Here is a 14,350-nt window from a genome sequence, read left to right as displayed (position 1 = left end):
TAAAATACAATATAATACAAAACATCAGTCTAAAATCAATTTTCACAGTCTAAAAACAGCAAAGGGTAAAATCAAATTACAAACATTACAATCATTAACAAAAAATTAAAATGCCTCGGAGTAGAGAAAGGTTTTAACCTGGCGCCGAAAGGATGATAGTGTCGGCGCCAGGCGAACCTCCTCGGGGAGACTATTCCATAGTTCGGGGGCCACCACTGAGAAGGCCCTTGATCTTGTCACTGCCCTCCGGGCCTCCCTATGAGTCGGGACCCGGAGGAGGGCCTTCGTAGCAGACCATAGTGTACGAGCCGGTTCATAGCGGGAGAGGCGTTCTGACAGATATTGAGGTCCCGCGCCGTATAAGGCTTTATAGGTTAATACCAACACTTTGAATTTGGCCCGGAAGCGTATTGGAAGCCAGTGCAAGCGGGCCAAAGCAGGTGTTATATGGTCAGACCGCTTCGTTCTTGTTAGCAGTCTGGCTGCCGCATTTTGCACCAGCTGTAGCTTCCGAACCGTCTTCAGAGGTAGCCCTACGTAAAGCGCATTACAGTAATCCAAACGTGAGGTTACCAGAGCATGTACTACTGATGTAAGATCCTCCTTACTCAGGTAGGGACGTAGCTGGGCTACCAATCGAAGTTGGTAGAACGCATTCCGTGCCACAGAGGCTACATGAACCTCAAGTGACAGGGAAGAGTCTAGAACGACTCCCAGACTACGAACCTGTTCCTTTAAGGGGAGTGTAACCCCATCCAGGACAGGATATGTATCCACCAACTGATTGGAAAAACCATCCACCAACAGCATCTCAGTCTTATCAGGATTGAGTCTCAGTTTGTTAGTTCTCATCCAGTCCATTGTCGCGTCCAGGCAACGGTTCAGCACATTGACCGCCTCACCTGAGGAAGATGAAAAGGAGAAGTAGAGCTGCGTGTCATGAGCGTACTGGTGACACCACACTCCAAAACTCCTGATGACCGCACCCAACGGCTTCATATAGATGTTAAAAAGCATGGGAGACAAAACCGAACCCTGCGGGACCCCACATTGGAGAACCCACGGTGTCGAGCAATGTTCCCCAAGCACTATCTTCTGGAGACGGCCCGCCAAGTAGGAGTGGAACCACTGCCACGCAGTGCCTCCAACTCCCAACTCCGCAAGCCTCTCCAGAAGGATACCATGGTCGATGGTATCAAAAGCCGCTGAGAGATCAAGGAGAATCAACAGAGTTACACTCCCTCTGTCTCTCTCCTGACATAGATCATCAAACAGGGTGACCAAGGCCGTCTCAGTGCCGAAACCGGGCCTGAAACCCGATTGAAATGGATCTAGATAATCGGTTTCATCCAATAGCGCCTGGAGCTGGTCAGCAACCACTCGTTCCAAGGTCTTGCCGAGATATGGAACATTTGCCACTGGTCTGTAGCTGCTGAAATCCTCTGGGTCCAGGGAAGGCTTTTTCAGGAGTGGTCTCACTGCTGCCTCCTTCAGACAGCCAGGGACCACTCCCTCTCGCAAGGAGGCATTTATCACTTCCCTGGCCCAGCCAACTGTTCCCTCCTTGCCAGTTTTTATTAGCCAAGAGGGGCAAGGATCTAGTACCGAAGTGGTTGCACGTACCTGTCCAAGCACCTTGTCCACGTCCTCGAACTGAACCGACTGAAACATCCAACAAAACATGATAAGACTGTGCACCAGACACCTCACTAGGGTTAACTGCTATAAAATGAGAGTCTAGGTCCCGACGAATGCGTAAGATCTTATGCTGGAAGTGCTCAGCAAACTCATTGCAGCGGGCCACCGAAGTATCTACAGTGTCCTGAAGGCCTAGATGGAGTAGCCCTCGGACAACTCTAAAAAGCTCCGCTGGGCGGGAGAGAGATGCCTTAATAGTGGCGGCGAAATATTGTTTTTTCGCCGCCCTCACCGCTCCTATATATCCCTTGGTGAAAGCACAAACCAGCGTATAGTTGCATTCATCAGGAGTTCGTCTCCATCTCCGCTCAAGCCGCCTCCTATCTTGCTTCATCGCCCTCAACTCTGGAGTATACCAAGGAGCTGAATGAGCTCTGCAAAGGAGAGGGCACGCAGGAGCGATCGTGTCGACAGCCCGGGCCATCTCCGCATTCCACAGATTAACCAGGGCTTCAACAACAAGCAGTAGTTTTTGGCAGCGTTTTTCCAGCCAAACAACAGTAGGCATACTAAAGTTAAATAGTCAAATTTTCAGATTTCCCTCAGCTCTATAGCTTTAAGAATACTGTAATTAAAATGTACATTTGTATGATAAACTGAAGTATTGCTTGTTCAAAAGTTACACACAATAGCTGTAGAAAATGTGGCAGCCCAGTGGAATAGAGCATAGCTGTCTGTGAAAAGGACATTTAGAGTATCCATACAAGGGAATATCTAATTAGTGAGGTCACCAGCTTAGAAGTCATTTGAAAACTAAAAGTTCTTGTGTTTTAAAACCTCACGAAACACATGTATTTGTTTTTTTAATTGTATTTTAATTATTTGTAGAGAATATCATACCAGTTTATGTTTTCAAAAATAGAGGATTGGATATACACTAAAGTTAGTTGAAATGAGTTCCTATTGAAATCAATGTGAAGTGAAATCATTACTAAGTTACCCCATTGCTTTCAATAGGACTTATTCAAACAGGTTAGTCTGGATCCAAGCCAGAATCCACATAATTACCCAATAAAAATCATCCCATGTAATGATGTAAAACAATACAATAAACTGCATACACTAAAACATAAACAGCAGCAGCGTCTTAAGACATAAGAACAAAATGTAAAACATAGCAGTCCGTTATCAACTGTTCCCAAAGGTTTTCTTAAAAGGACTTAAGGGAGAAGGCTGAACTGACTTTTTTTGAAAGGGAGTTCTGGAGCATCAGGGCTCCTAGACCCAGGGCTTTTTTTTATGACAGTACTCACTGGTACAGAGTACTGGCACTTTTTTTTTTTGCTGGCACCTATGCCACTTTTATCAAGATATAAGTACCAGCATCTCATTTTTTTTTACCAAAAAAGCACTGGCTTAGACCCTTCTGCCAGTGGAGACCAACAATAGGCCACCTCCCTGTAATGTGGTATGTAGAGCAGAGCCTCATCCAAAGATCACAAAAGATGAGTGGGCAGGAGAGCACACAATGGTCAATAGCTAGAGCAGTCCAATTGGCCCACAATGAAGCTTCAACACATCTTCCTAAATTTTTCCAACTCCTCTGCTACATTTGTTTGGCCCTAAATGGTGGGGATCCAAATTCAGAAATCAGTTTCCCACTACTGCATACCTTTTACATTTGATGGCATCACTAGGCAATTATACAAATTCATGGAAGATAAGGCTGTCAGTAATTACTAGCCATGATGGCTATGCTCTGCCACCATGGTCAGAGGCAGTATGCTTCTTAATACCAGTTGCTGGAAACTGCAGGAGTATTGTGCTTGGGTCTTGCTTGTAGGCTTCCTATAGGCATCTGGTCGGCCAATGTGAGAACAGGATGCTGGAGTAGATGGGTCATTGGTCTGATCCAGCAGGCTCTTATATTCTTATGTAGGGAGCAAAATTGCACAAATGGGTACAATATGTGATGTATGCTGCTATGCTAGGGCAATGGTAGTGTGATGGTTATGGAGTCCAGCTTGTGTTTCAGTAAAATCTAGGGATTCCTGAGTACCCCTGTTGTTAATAATCCCTCCCAAAGTTTTCTGTGTCACAATAAGATGAAAAGATTTGTTGAGGCATGAACCCCGCTCTTAGAATGCATATGAATAGGCCATTTTATAGGAATCAGATATGTTCTTTCAGCATATACAAATCTGAAGACACACTGGATGTGAACCACCAAAGTACACTACAGATATGAATAACCTTGGTTGTGCCATGGTGGAGGGGCAACTATTGAGAAAGAAACCAAACAGGGTTCTCATGTACCACTTGGTAACCAATTTTAGATACTGTCCTAATACCCAGTTTAATGGTGCAGTATCATTCTGAGAGCACAGGGTAGTCCCATGCGTATGAACATTTGACATGTAGAGATTCTACAGTTTCACTAGAACAATTAGTAACCTTTAGGATGAGGTAACTAGATATTTCAGTATATGCACAACACAAGCATGACTTTTGCATTTTGTTAATCTGCAACAAATATAAACGTGACATATGGAGTTTAAATAAATGATGAAATGTATGTATAACTGCTATTAAGACAACACAAGTGAACCTGATATAACTCAGTACCAGCCCTGTAGGGGCAGATAGGTGCATCCCCCCAAACAGTGCTTCACTCCCCCTAGGCCTTTTTTATTTCTGACATAGCAGACTATAACAGCCTCCATTTAAAGAATGTCAGCTTGTTTTAAGAACAGGAGCAATTTAAGGATAGGACTCTGAAAAAAATAAGTGAATAAGGCAGGGCGAGTACACAACAAAGGTCTCATGTGGAACAGCCCCCCAAAGCCTGTTAATTCAAAACTTTATCTGACTGAGGGTGCATTAATTACTTAAGTGATCCTGAAACAAACAGTCTGTATAGTAACATGACTGTTGAAGAGCTAAATATTAGAATTTTGTATTACTGGCTACAGTTAGACTCTACCCCTGGACTATCCTTTGCACTGCTTTTCTGTTCCACTTTCAGTTGTGTTCTCTACCCATCCAACTATAAAGAAGCATGTTTGTTTGCCTGCAGTAAGAAGTAAGCATTTGTTTATTCTGTAGTTATTATGATGAGGAGAGCGGGATTTTGTGCTTATTCCTACAGGATTAAATAAAGAGATAACAACATGATCTCAAAAAATATCTACCCCAAATTACCCTTTACTTTTTTAAAGCACTAATTGTACTCAGAATCATAGTGACTATTTCTTCTTCTTCTTGATTACTTGATGGAAAAGGATAAAAACAGCCCTGGAGGATCAGAAACACTTGTGCACACTACAGTTAGCTAACTGGCTGGCCAGCCACCTAGGCTCTGTAATTCAGTCTTAACCTCTGATTTCCCCAATGTGTGCAGCTCAGCATGAGGTCTTTCCAGGTTTCTGGGCAGAAAAATTAACCCAGCAACCAGTTAAAAACAATCCATTGTTTTCCACAGTTAGTTTCCAATCACTAAGTTTGTCCTTTATAATAGCAACCAGTTAAAAGGTTTTCCCTTGATTGTCCAATGGGAACAAAAGTCCAAAGGCCAGGAACAAGATTAGAAGGAGGGGCACCTAAAGTATTTATTTTCTCCCTGTGAACCTACCATTCAGAAAGCTGTCTTGCATGTTTATCCAGCATTTTTATAAGATTACGAAAGGAGGTCTGTTACGCAGTAGATATTTTAAGAAAACAAGGACTCAATCTCATTAACTTCAATAACCATGTTATGCATATTGTTCTCAGCACCACTCTTCCTAATTGCTTGACTGTGGTTGCCTTGTAATGTGTTCTTACTCTGTTTCTAAATCTGTTTATATATATATATATATATATATGTGATACAAGAACTGAATTTTTTGGGGGGGAAAGCTCCACATTAGTTTTTAACTTCTTAGTTAGAAAGGTTTGTTTTACACCTTTTGGTATCTCCTTGTTCACTGTATCTTTAACGCCCTTTTTTCTTATGAAACAAAAAATTATGCCAGTCATTTAATTCCTAGTGCTCATACTAAATTTTCTGTTAACTTGAACTTTATATAGCCCATTATGTAAGTTAACACATTATCTGCATGGAAGAGGAGTGAATGGAAAGGTCACTGCCTTCCCCTGGCTTGGCCCTCACATTCTCTTCACCAGTGAGTGGGGGAGAGGAAATGTCTGGCGCTATGTGCCTTCCTCTCAAAATGCCCCACCTAATAAGGAAGGCTGACTACAAGGCTGATCTCTCCCTTAGGGAAAAGGGCAGTGTGGGGAAGGTCTAGGTCAAATAGAGAAGTGTGGAGAGATGCATTTGGACTCCTGGCCCAAGGTTCTCCACCCCTGTTTTATTGCATGTTCTTACAAGTCCCCTCCACCAAAACATACCATCTGTATGTGCCACAACACAGTGGACCTAGTAAAAAAAAGTAAAACACAGTGGAGTTAATAAAATATCTGTAACTCAAAGCATAACTCAAGAAAGTGAGCAAACTCACATAATGCAGGTGAAATAACACATTGTCACTGTAAGGTTATGGAACCAAGCATATAGAATGCATGTCAAAAAACAATGAAACACATTTTAAAGATGGGAAACAGTTTGGCTGAAACTAATTCCAAGATGAATCAGTGAATCCATCACACAGAACTCAAAACACATGTAGAGCAGATAATTCTGAAAAGTGAGCTAAGACACAGATTACAAGGCAAGGTACCCTTGCATATTATATAATCAAGGAATTACCCATGTAGGCTTGTAGGAAACATTTTAGAAAAAAATTATCTATTTTACAGATGATGAGCACTGAGGTCAAGAAAAGAGCAAGCCAAAGAAGGCAGTGAATTCATGTCAGCAGACTCCTAAGCTTAAAAAAGGTAAAGGTGTCCCCGCACTTATAGTGCGAGTCATTTCCGACTCTTACGGTGACATCTTGCGACGTTTACTAGGCAGACCATATATATGGGGTGGGATTGCCAATTCCTTCCCCGGCCTTTCTTTACCCCCCAGCATATGCCGGGTACTCATTTTACCGACCACGGATGGATGGAAGGCTGAGTGGACCTTGACCCCTTTTACCGGAGATTCAACTACCTCCTTCCGTTGGAATCGAACTCCGGTCATGAGCAGAGCTTCGGCTGCGTTACCGCCGCTTACCACTCTGCACCACGGAGGAGCTTAGCCAACCACAAAAGTTAGCCAGTCTATAGTAGCCAAGCACTCTTAAGTATCATTCAAAAATGCTAATCAGGCAGTTAGAAAAAAGATACGGAGACACATGAGTGATGTACAAAGAAGCAGGCGGCACATACATAGGCATAAGCATACGGACAGAAGACACAGTCATAAAAAGAGCACAGAAGGATGCAGCACAGATGCTATGATGGCCTTACAGTTCCTTCCCAGACTAAGGATGTAACTCCTTTGTAGGCCAGCAACATTGTGCTATCTAGATTTTAACATCATTGCTTTTAGATTTTAATGTTATTGTATTGATGTGTCATTTTGATGTGCTATTTTGCTTATTTTGTACGTCGCCCAGACTGACTGGTTAGCCAGCCAGATGGGCGACTAAGAAATCCAATAAATAAATAAATAAATCTAGTCGCCACCAGAGACTGCAACTAGGGTGGCCATGTGTCCTACTTTACATAAGAGAGGAACCTCTATTTGAAACGTTGCCCAGTCTAAGTCTGGTTTTAAGATAGAAGATCCATAAGAAGGAGCCTTAAAAATATATTTCTATTTTATTATAATTATCTATATATTTGCATATGCGCATATAAATTGTGTGTGTTATGTGCCTTCAAGTCATTTACGACTTATGGCAACCCTATGAATCAGTGACCTCCAGTAGCATCTGTTATAAACCATCCTGTTCAGATCTTGCAAGTTTAGGTCTGTGGCTTCCTTTATGGAATCAGTCCATCTCTTGTTTGGCCTTGCTCTTTTTCTACTCCCTGCTGTTTTTCCCAGCATTATTGTCTTTTCTAGTGAATCATGTCTTCTCCTTATATGTCCAAAGTATGATAACCTCAGTTTCATCATTTTAGCTTCTAGTGATAGTTCTGGTTTAATTTGTTCTAACACCCAATTATTTTTCTTTTTCGCGGTCCATGGTATCCACAAAGCTCTCCTCCAACACCACATTTCAAATGAGTTGATTTTTCTCTTATCCGCCTTTTTCACTGTCCAACTTTCACATCCATACATAGAGATCAGAAATACCGGAGGGGATTGGAAGGGGATGGGGATGGGTAGGGAGGAGCAAAGGAAGGGGGAGGGAAGGGGCAAGAGGGTGGGGATAGGAGGGAGGAGAAGGGAGGGTGGGTTTGATCATTTACATACTTTTTGAGTACAGTGTGCAATCATGTTTGGAAATGGACAGCCTTCAAGTCGATCCCGACTTATGGCGACCCTATGAATAGGGTTTTCATGGTAAATGGTATTCAGAGATGGTTTTCCATTGCCTTCCTTTGAGGCTGAGAGGCAGTGACTGGCCCAAGGTCACCCAGTGAGCTTCATGGCTGTGTGGGGATTCAAAACCTGGTCTCCCAGGTCATAGTCCAACACTGACCTGGGAGAGGGGCAGGGAGGGGAGGAGGAGGAGGAGATTGGGTGGGTGAGCACTGGGCAGAAGGGAAGCTCCTTTTCTTTCCAAAAGGAAAACATTGTGAACAGTATCATTGCTTTTCAGTGTTTCCCCCACCTTTTCATTCTACAGCAGGCACATGTAGCCTCCCACCAAAATTTAAACCAAAGCTGTCCTTCGCCACATCCACACCAGGCCTTTATTTCACTTTGGACAGTCATGGCTTTTCTCAAAGAATCCTGGGAAGTGCAGTTGGTGAAGGGTGCTGAGAGTTGCTAGGAGACACCCTGTTCCCCTCACAGTCCTTCAATCAGAGTGGCTGACTGTTAAACCAGTCTGGCTACTGGAGCTCTGTCAGTGGAATAGGAGTCTCCTCTCAGCACCCTTCACAAACTACACTTCCCAGGATTCTCTGAGGGAAGCCATGACTGTCTTAAGTGAAATCAAAGTCTGGTGTGGGTGTGACCCCCTGATTAGGCAAGCCCAGCAGCTGTGAGTCTGGCTTTTAGAACACTGACCATTGGTTCTTACTGAGCATGCCTTATGTTATCATAGGGTTCCAGCCAAAATTTATTAAATTAATTAAAAATCAGCCAGTCATTTTTTTAACTTTTAAACTGCAGAAGATGAAGGTCAGAGTATGGGGCAAGGTTAGTATTATGATTACAGGTACTCTGTGAACATGGCTGATTTTTTAAATGAATTTCAATAGATTATGAGAACGCTGTCAGAAAAAAAGTTCAAATGGGCTCTGGGGTTTTTCTCTCTCATTTTACACTTTGAACTCTCTATTCTCTCTGACTGTTTTGTGTATCGCCATGAAAATTTACATGGTGGTTAAGCAAGCATTTCTGAGTTCAGAACTATAGGTTTTGTAAGGTTTTGTTTTGAAATGAGCTTATGGGAAGCATCAGAATGGCATGGGGTATTTTCAATTTAACTTAGCAGAATGTGAAAAATCCACACTGGCTATAGTATACAGCCACTCTTGTGGTTGTATAATTATAAGGGGCTTGTACTAAAATTAAAGTTTTATAATATGGTTGCACCAGAAATTAAAATATATATTGGGTTGTGAGCTTCCCAAAGATCCAATGGTGATGCTGTTTGGCTATCTTAAAGGCTGTGCAATAGTAAGAGGATATGGAGATGATAATCCTGGAATGGTAATATATCAAAACTGGAAAAATATTAATCACCATTCTATAGATTTTTGGCTTATAAAAAAATGGGATTTGGCATGCATGGTTAAATTAACATACTTTGTTAGGGTAAGAGAAGGTAGGCAGTGTGAAAATCTTTTTATAGAAAAGTGGAGTTTGTTTATTAATTATTAGAACAACTAGGTGTAGGGCTCAGTAAATCCATATTTATTTTAGAGAGATATTTAAGAATTCTAATTTATAAGTTCAATGTGACTATGATAATTAAATTAACATGTAATAATGTATTGGAATTAAATAGTTATGCTATTGGATTATATATGTGTCACAGTGTTTTGGAACTGTATTGTTATACTAGTGTATTATTTTATGTGCTTTTCTACATTGTCTAAAAAGTTATTAATTAATTTTTTATAAAAGGCTGCTATGCATAGGGCATATCACAAAATGACTGCTGTGGTGCATGGCATAACACAACATAAAATGGCTTCCATGGGGATAAGGTGTAATGACTTCAATATTGGAGAGATTGAGCCAGTGCTAACAGTCTCTTGTGTATTGTGGTTTTTTGAGGGATATTTATTGATAACTTTTGTGGGCACCATAAAAGGTACAGTTGGGCATACTAGCACCCATGGGCATCATATTGGTGACCTCTGTCTAATGGGGCCATATGAAGGATGGCTTGAACTTGAATGATAAAATGTTTTATTACATTCAGTACTTGTATTTCTTCTTTATGTCAGCAAAATTACCTGTGCCTTGAGGATTGAATTATAATTTAGTTTTTTGAAAAAGATATATGTTTGGTTAAGCCCTGTAGAAAATTGTTTAGGATGTGGGAGAAATTTGAAATGGGCTCAGATGAGGGGAACCACAGAGAATGTCACAGAAAAGGATACATTCAACAGTGCACTGATTATTATTATTAACACTGGACCTCCTGGGAGTCCTTGTCCATAATGTATTCCAGTCCTGTCGTATGCCTGAAATATGAACAAATTATCAATGAGCTGCAGAATCTGGTATTAATAACATTGCAACATTGCATAATAAATAGGCTAAACACTTTTTTGCTTCACTTTTTAATATATCAAATGTATTTCATTGTTTACATTATAGTAGCAGATTAGAAACATCTGCTCATTTGCCACCAGTTTACTAGCAATAGAAAATCTAACTCATTTTCCTTCAGGCCATCCTGCTTCAAGGCTTGGGTAAGAAGTCTATAATCCAGCTGTTGAGTGTTGATACAGATCCAGGTTTATACTCAGGAGCCCTTCACGTGGAAACACTACCTCCTTGCCAAGGATTAGAACAGTGATAAACTCCATTTGCTTTCTTTTCTCTCTTTTCTTTTTCTTTTTGGACTGTAGCTCCATCCCCTATTACAATAATTAGAAAAGACCGGACATCTAGGAACAGTGTCTCTCTCTCTTGGCAAGAACCTGAACATCCTAACGGGATCATCTTGGACTATGAAGTCAAGTACTACGAAAAGGTGGGAAGGCATGGCAAAGGTGGAAGGGGAGGGAAGGGAGGCAGCCTGTTCAGTTTGGTTACATAAAGTGTAAGATAAGAAGCTGAAAAGAAGTTGAAAGCTGTGTAAAACTGTGCTTTCAAATTCATGTCCAAAGTCTTCAAAATAAGTTCAGCTGTCAAAGCCATGAGCAAAACACAGAACAACATTTACATTCTGTTAATGTATCATATGAAAATTAGTGCTTATAGTGGCTGCATTTAAAAATTAGATCTGAGGGGTTTTTTTACGTAGGCCTCTTGTATAAATGAATGCACAGCATCAGTTTGGGAAGGTTGTATAAGTGTCTCACCTGTCTTTTTAAGGCTGCTTGCAGACATGGGGCTTTTTGCGTTAGTTTAATGGATTAAAATGTTAGTGCTTCTGTCCCAATTTCTAAAATTCCTTTCAAATTCCCATATTTGTTGCATTAAGGAACAGTAGGTTTTTCAGCCAATATACCAGCATTTTGCGCAAATGACTGTCACATGGCTGCAATGAACAACATCTTGCTTTCGTCCCTCAATACATGTGCATTGTAGTTCCCCACTGTGTAAGAAGTCTAAGATCTCATCCCATCGCCACGCAACCCCTCTCCATTTAGCATCTGATAAACTTTTTTCTTAGTTGTATAGACACGGGTGTGGGTAGAAAATGCTGCTGCTACCAGTGTGGCATAGTGGTTAAGGTGCTGGACTACAATCTGGGAGACCAGGGTTCAAATCCCCACACAGCCATGAAGCACACTGGGTGACTTTGGGCCAGTCACTGCCTCTCAGCCTCAGCAGAAGGCAATGGTAAACCCCCTCTGAATACTGCTTACCATGAAAACCCTATTCGTAGGGTTCTCATAAGTTGGAATTGACTTGAAGGCAGTCAGTTTCCAAAATACCCATGCCTATGCTGGAATACCAGTACATTTTTTGTCAGGCAAAAAAACCTCATGTACCTAAAGCAGCCTTTCCCAACCAGTGTGCCTCCAGATGTTGTTGGACCACAACTCCCATCAGCTTCAGCCAGCATTGCCAATGGTTAGGAAAGATGGGAATTGTGGTCCAACAACATCTGGAGGCACACTGGTTGGGAAAGGCTGACCTAAAGGTTGGTAATGTACTGCATGCTAGGATACCTGTCACATAGGTGGCTGCAGCTGGCAACCCCCCACCCAATTTTCTGGATTCCCAAGCTTGCAAATAGATTATTTCTGATATTATTTATCACAAAACTTGCACTATATTCCACAAGATTTCTGGAACTAGCTTGTACATCATGTGAAAGATCAGATATAATGTGCAAATTACAAGGTAAGAAATCATCAGAATAAAGGAATAAAGTGCAGTGTAGAAGCATTCTTAGTTCCACTTATGCAGAGGTTTTTTTAAAAAAGAGCTCTTGGGTTGTATTCAACTAAGTCCTGCTTGAAATAAATGAACCTATGCTATTTATGTCTGTAAACTTCAATGGGTCTACTTTGAGTAGGACTAGCATTGATTATCATGCCTTGATTGTGATATCAATGCAAAATAATGGAATTTGTGTAAGTTTCAATATTAATCACGATAGAAAGAGTTATAGAATTGGGGGGGGAGGGATTGGATGATATTGTTTGATCCCCTCCAAGCCTGTGGTGTTGTATCTGTAAGTTGGGAGTTTATAATAGAAGGAACTTCTGAAGAAGTCAGACCAATTTAATGCCCCTGCCCAAGCCTGTTAAGCATCCATTTTATGTGACTAAAGAATTGGCCATGTTGCCAGAGAAACAACTAGCAAGTGATACCTCCAGAAGTATTCTGACTCATGCTTGCTTAAGAAAATTCTTCCTCTAGCCTGCTTTCCCCTCATTTACACAATGAACTCTATTGATTATAGTTTACTACATTTTTAGGATGCCCCATAACAGAAGTTTTCAGGAGGAGGGGACTTATGAATATACAAATAAAATTAAAAAGTCTAACACAGCATAAAGCTGGCAAAGGTGTTGTAAACTCACAGTTGCACCAACAATTTCACAGAACGTAAAACTTCAGTACATATCTGTAACCACTAAAATATTTTTATAAGATTAAAAAAAAATAAAAACTACAGTTTTTTTAAAAAAAAAATCTGGCACAGGAAAGACCACAATGTAGGCTTCAGGGAAACTTCTTGGAGGAGGGAATTCCATAACTTCCATGTTACTAAAGAAAAGATGCTCTCCCTAGTAGCTACTCATCACACTTCATTTATCAGGGCCACCAGGAGAAGGACCTCAAAAGTTTATGAGTTTGCGTGTTTACAGCAGCAGTTACGGACTCCAATATCTAGGGCAGCCTTTCCCTAAAAATGTTGCCCTCCAAATGTGTTGCATTCCAGCTCCTATCAGCCCCAGCCAGCATGGCCAGTGGTGTGGGATGTGCTCTAACATCTGGAGAATGCTAGTTTGGGAAGGCTTACCTTGGGCTTTTATAGAATGCCATCGGAACAATCTCTAAATGTGTATTAGGAGTAATTCCTCATCATTCAAAATGTAGTTGTTTTGTTTTGCTTTACCTTAAGTTGTGCATGGGAGCTAACAGCATTTGGAAGGCTACAAGTTTCCCACTGTGTCTTAAGTAGAACAGTTTTGTTGCATGAGATGGATTTATGGCAGAATTTCTTACTGTTAATGTATAGATTTTGTTAACTATCCACCTTCGTCAAACAGTGGGCAGAAAAAAATCACTGACATGTTTGGTATTGGATTACAGTGGTTTGTTCCCTGTAGGAGCCCACGGCAGCAAACAAAAACACTAAAAATCCTCTAAAACACCTTAAAAATAGACTAAAATATGTGAAAACAGAACATCTTTAAAAACATATTAAAACAAAAGATCTTTAAAAGCATCTTTTTTAAAAAAAAACCTTTAAAAACATCTTTAAAATCAATTAATGAAGAAAGTACATCATTCAGAATTTCTATTTCTGTGCTGTGAAAAAGAAACGTAGAGGCTCTTGTACAGTAAGAATCTGATTGTTATTAACATAAAAGTGACCTATAAAACAGAAATCACCATGCTATAAAGATAGATTGCTATACATCTCATTACACTTTTTAAAAGCACCCTACTGAATAGTGTAACAGCGTAGTCCTATATTTCTACTCAGAAATAATCCCTGGGAGCTTAGTTCCAGGTTAGTGTATAGAGAATACAGCCTTATTTTAATAATAAGCAATATGACCTTTCCATAACTACAAAATCTCTTCTTTTGCATATTTATTAAAAAGAAGGGAATACTCTATACAAACATAGTCTCAAAAATTCCAGTTGAGCTGCCATTCATATTCATAAAATGATGACATTTATACTGGCAAACCTATTCCTTTTGGGGCTATTAAAATGGTTATCGGTTATCTAGGTTGCAATCTTAAACGTACTTGCCAGGAAGGGAATTCCATTAAATTCAGTGGGACTTGT

General features: G+C 40.7%; 1 protein-coding gene across 8 annotated transcripts in view; it reads left to right on the top strand.

Annotated features, from left to right (window-relative positions):
• Positions 1–14,350, top strand: part of EPHA3 (EPH receptor A3) — a 345,821-nt gene that overhangs the window by 242,149 nt on the left and 89,322 nt on the right. For all 8 annotated transcript variants that reach the window (XM_061628065.1, XM_061628063.1, XM_061628064.1 and 5 more), the window contains one exon: positions 10,774–10,898. In XM_061628065.1, the coding sequence (XP_061484049.1) occupies positions 10,774–10,898 (125 nt within the window). The remainder of the gene's footprint in view (positions 1–10,773; positions 10,899–14,350) is intronic.

Source organism: Rhineura floridana, chromosome 5 (assembly GCF_030035675.1).
Source record: "Rhineura floridana isolate rRhiFlo1 chromosome 5, rRhiFlo1.hap2, whole genome shotgun sequence".
Taxonomy (NCBI): domain Eukaryota; kingdom Metazoa; phylum Chordata; class Lepidosauria; order Squamata; family Rhineuridae; genus Rhineura; species Rhineura floridana.
Note: the sequence above shows the minus strand (reverse complement) of the source record. Positions and strands in the feature narration are given on the sequence as shown.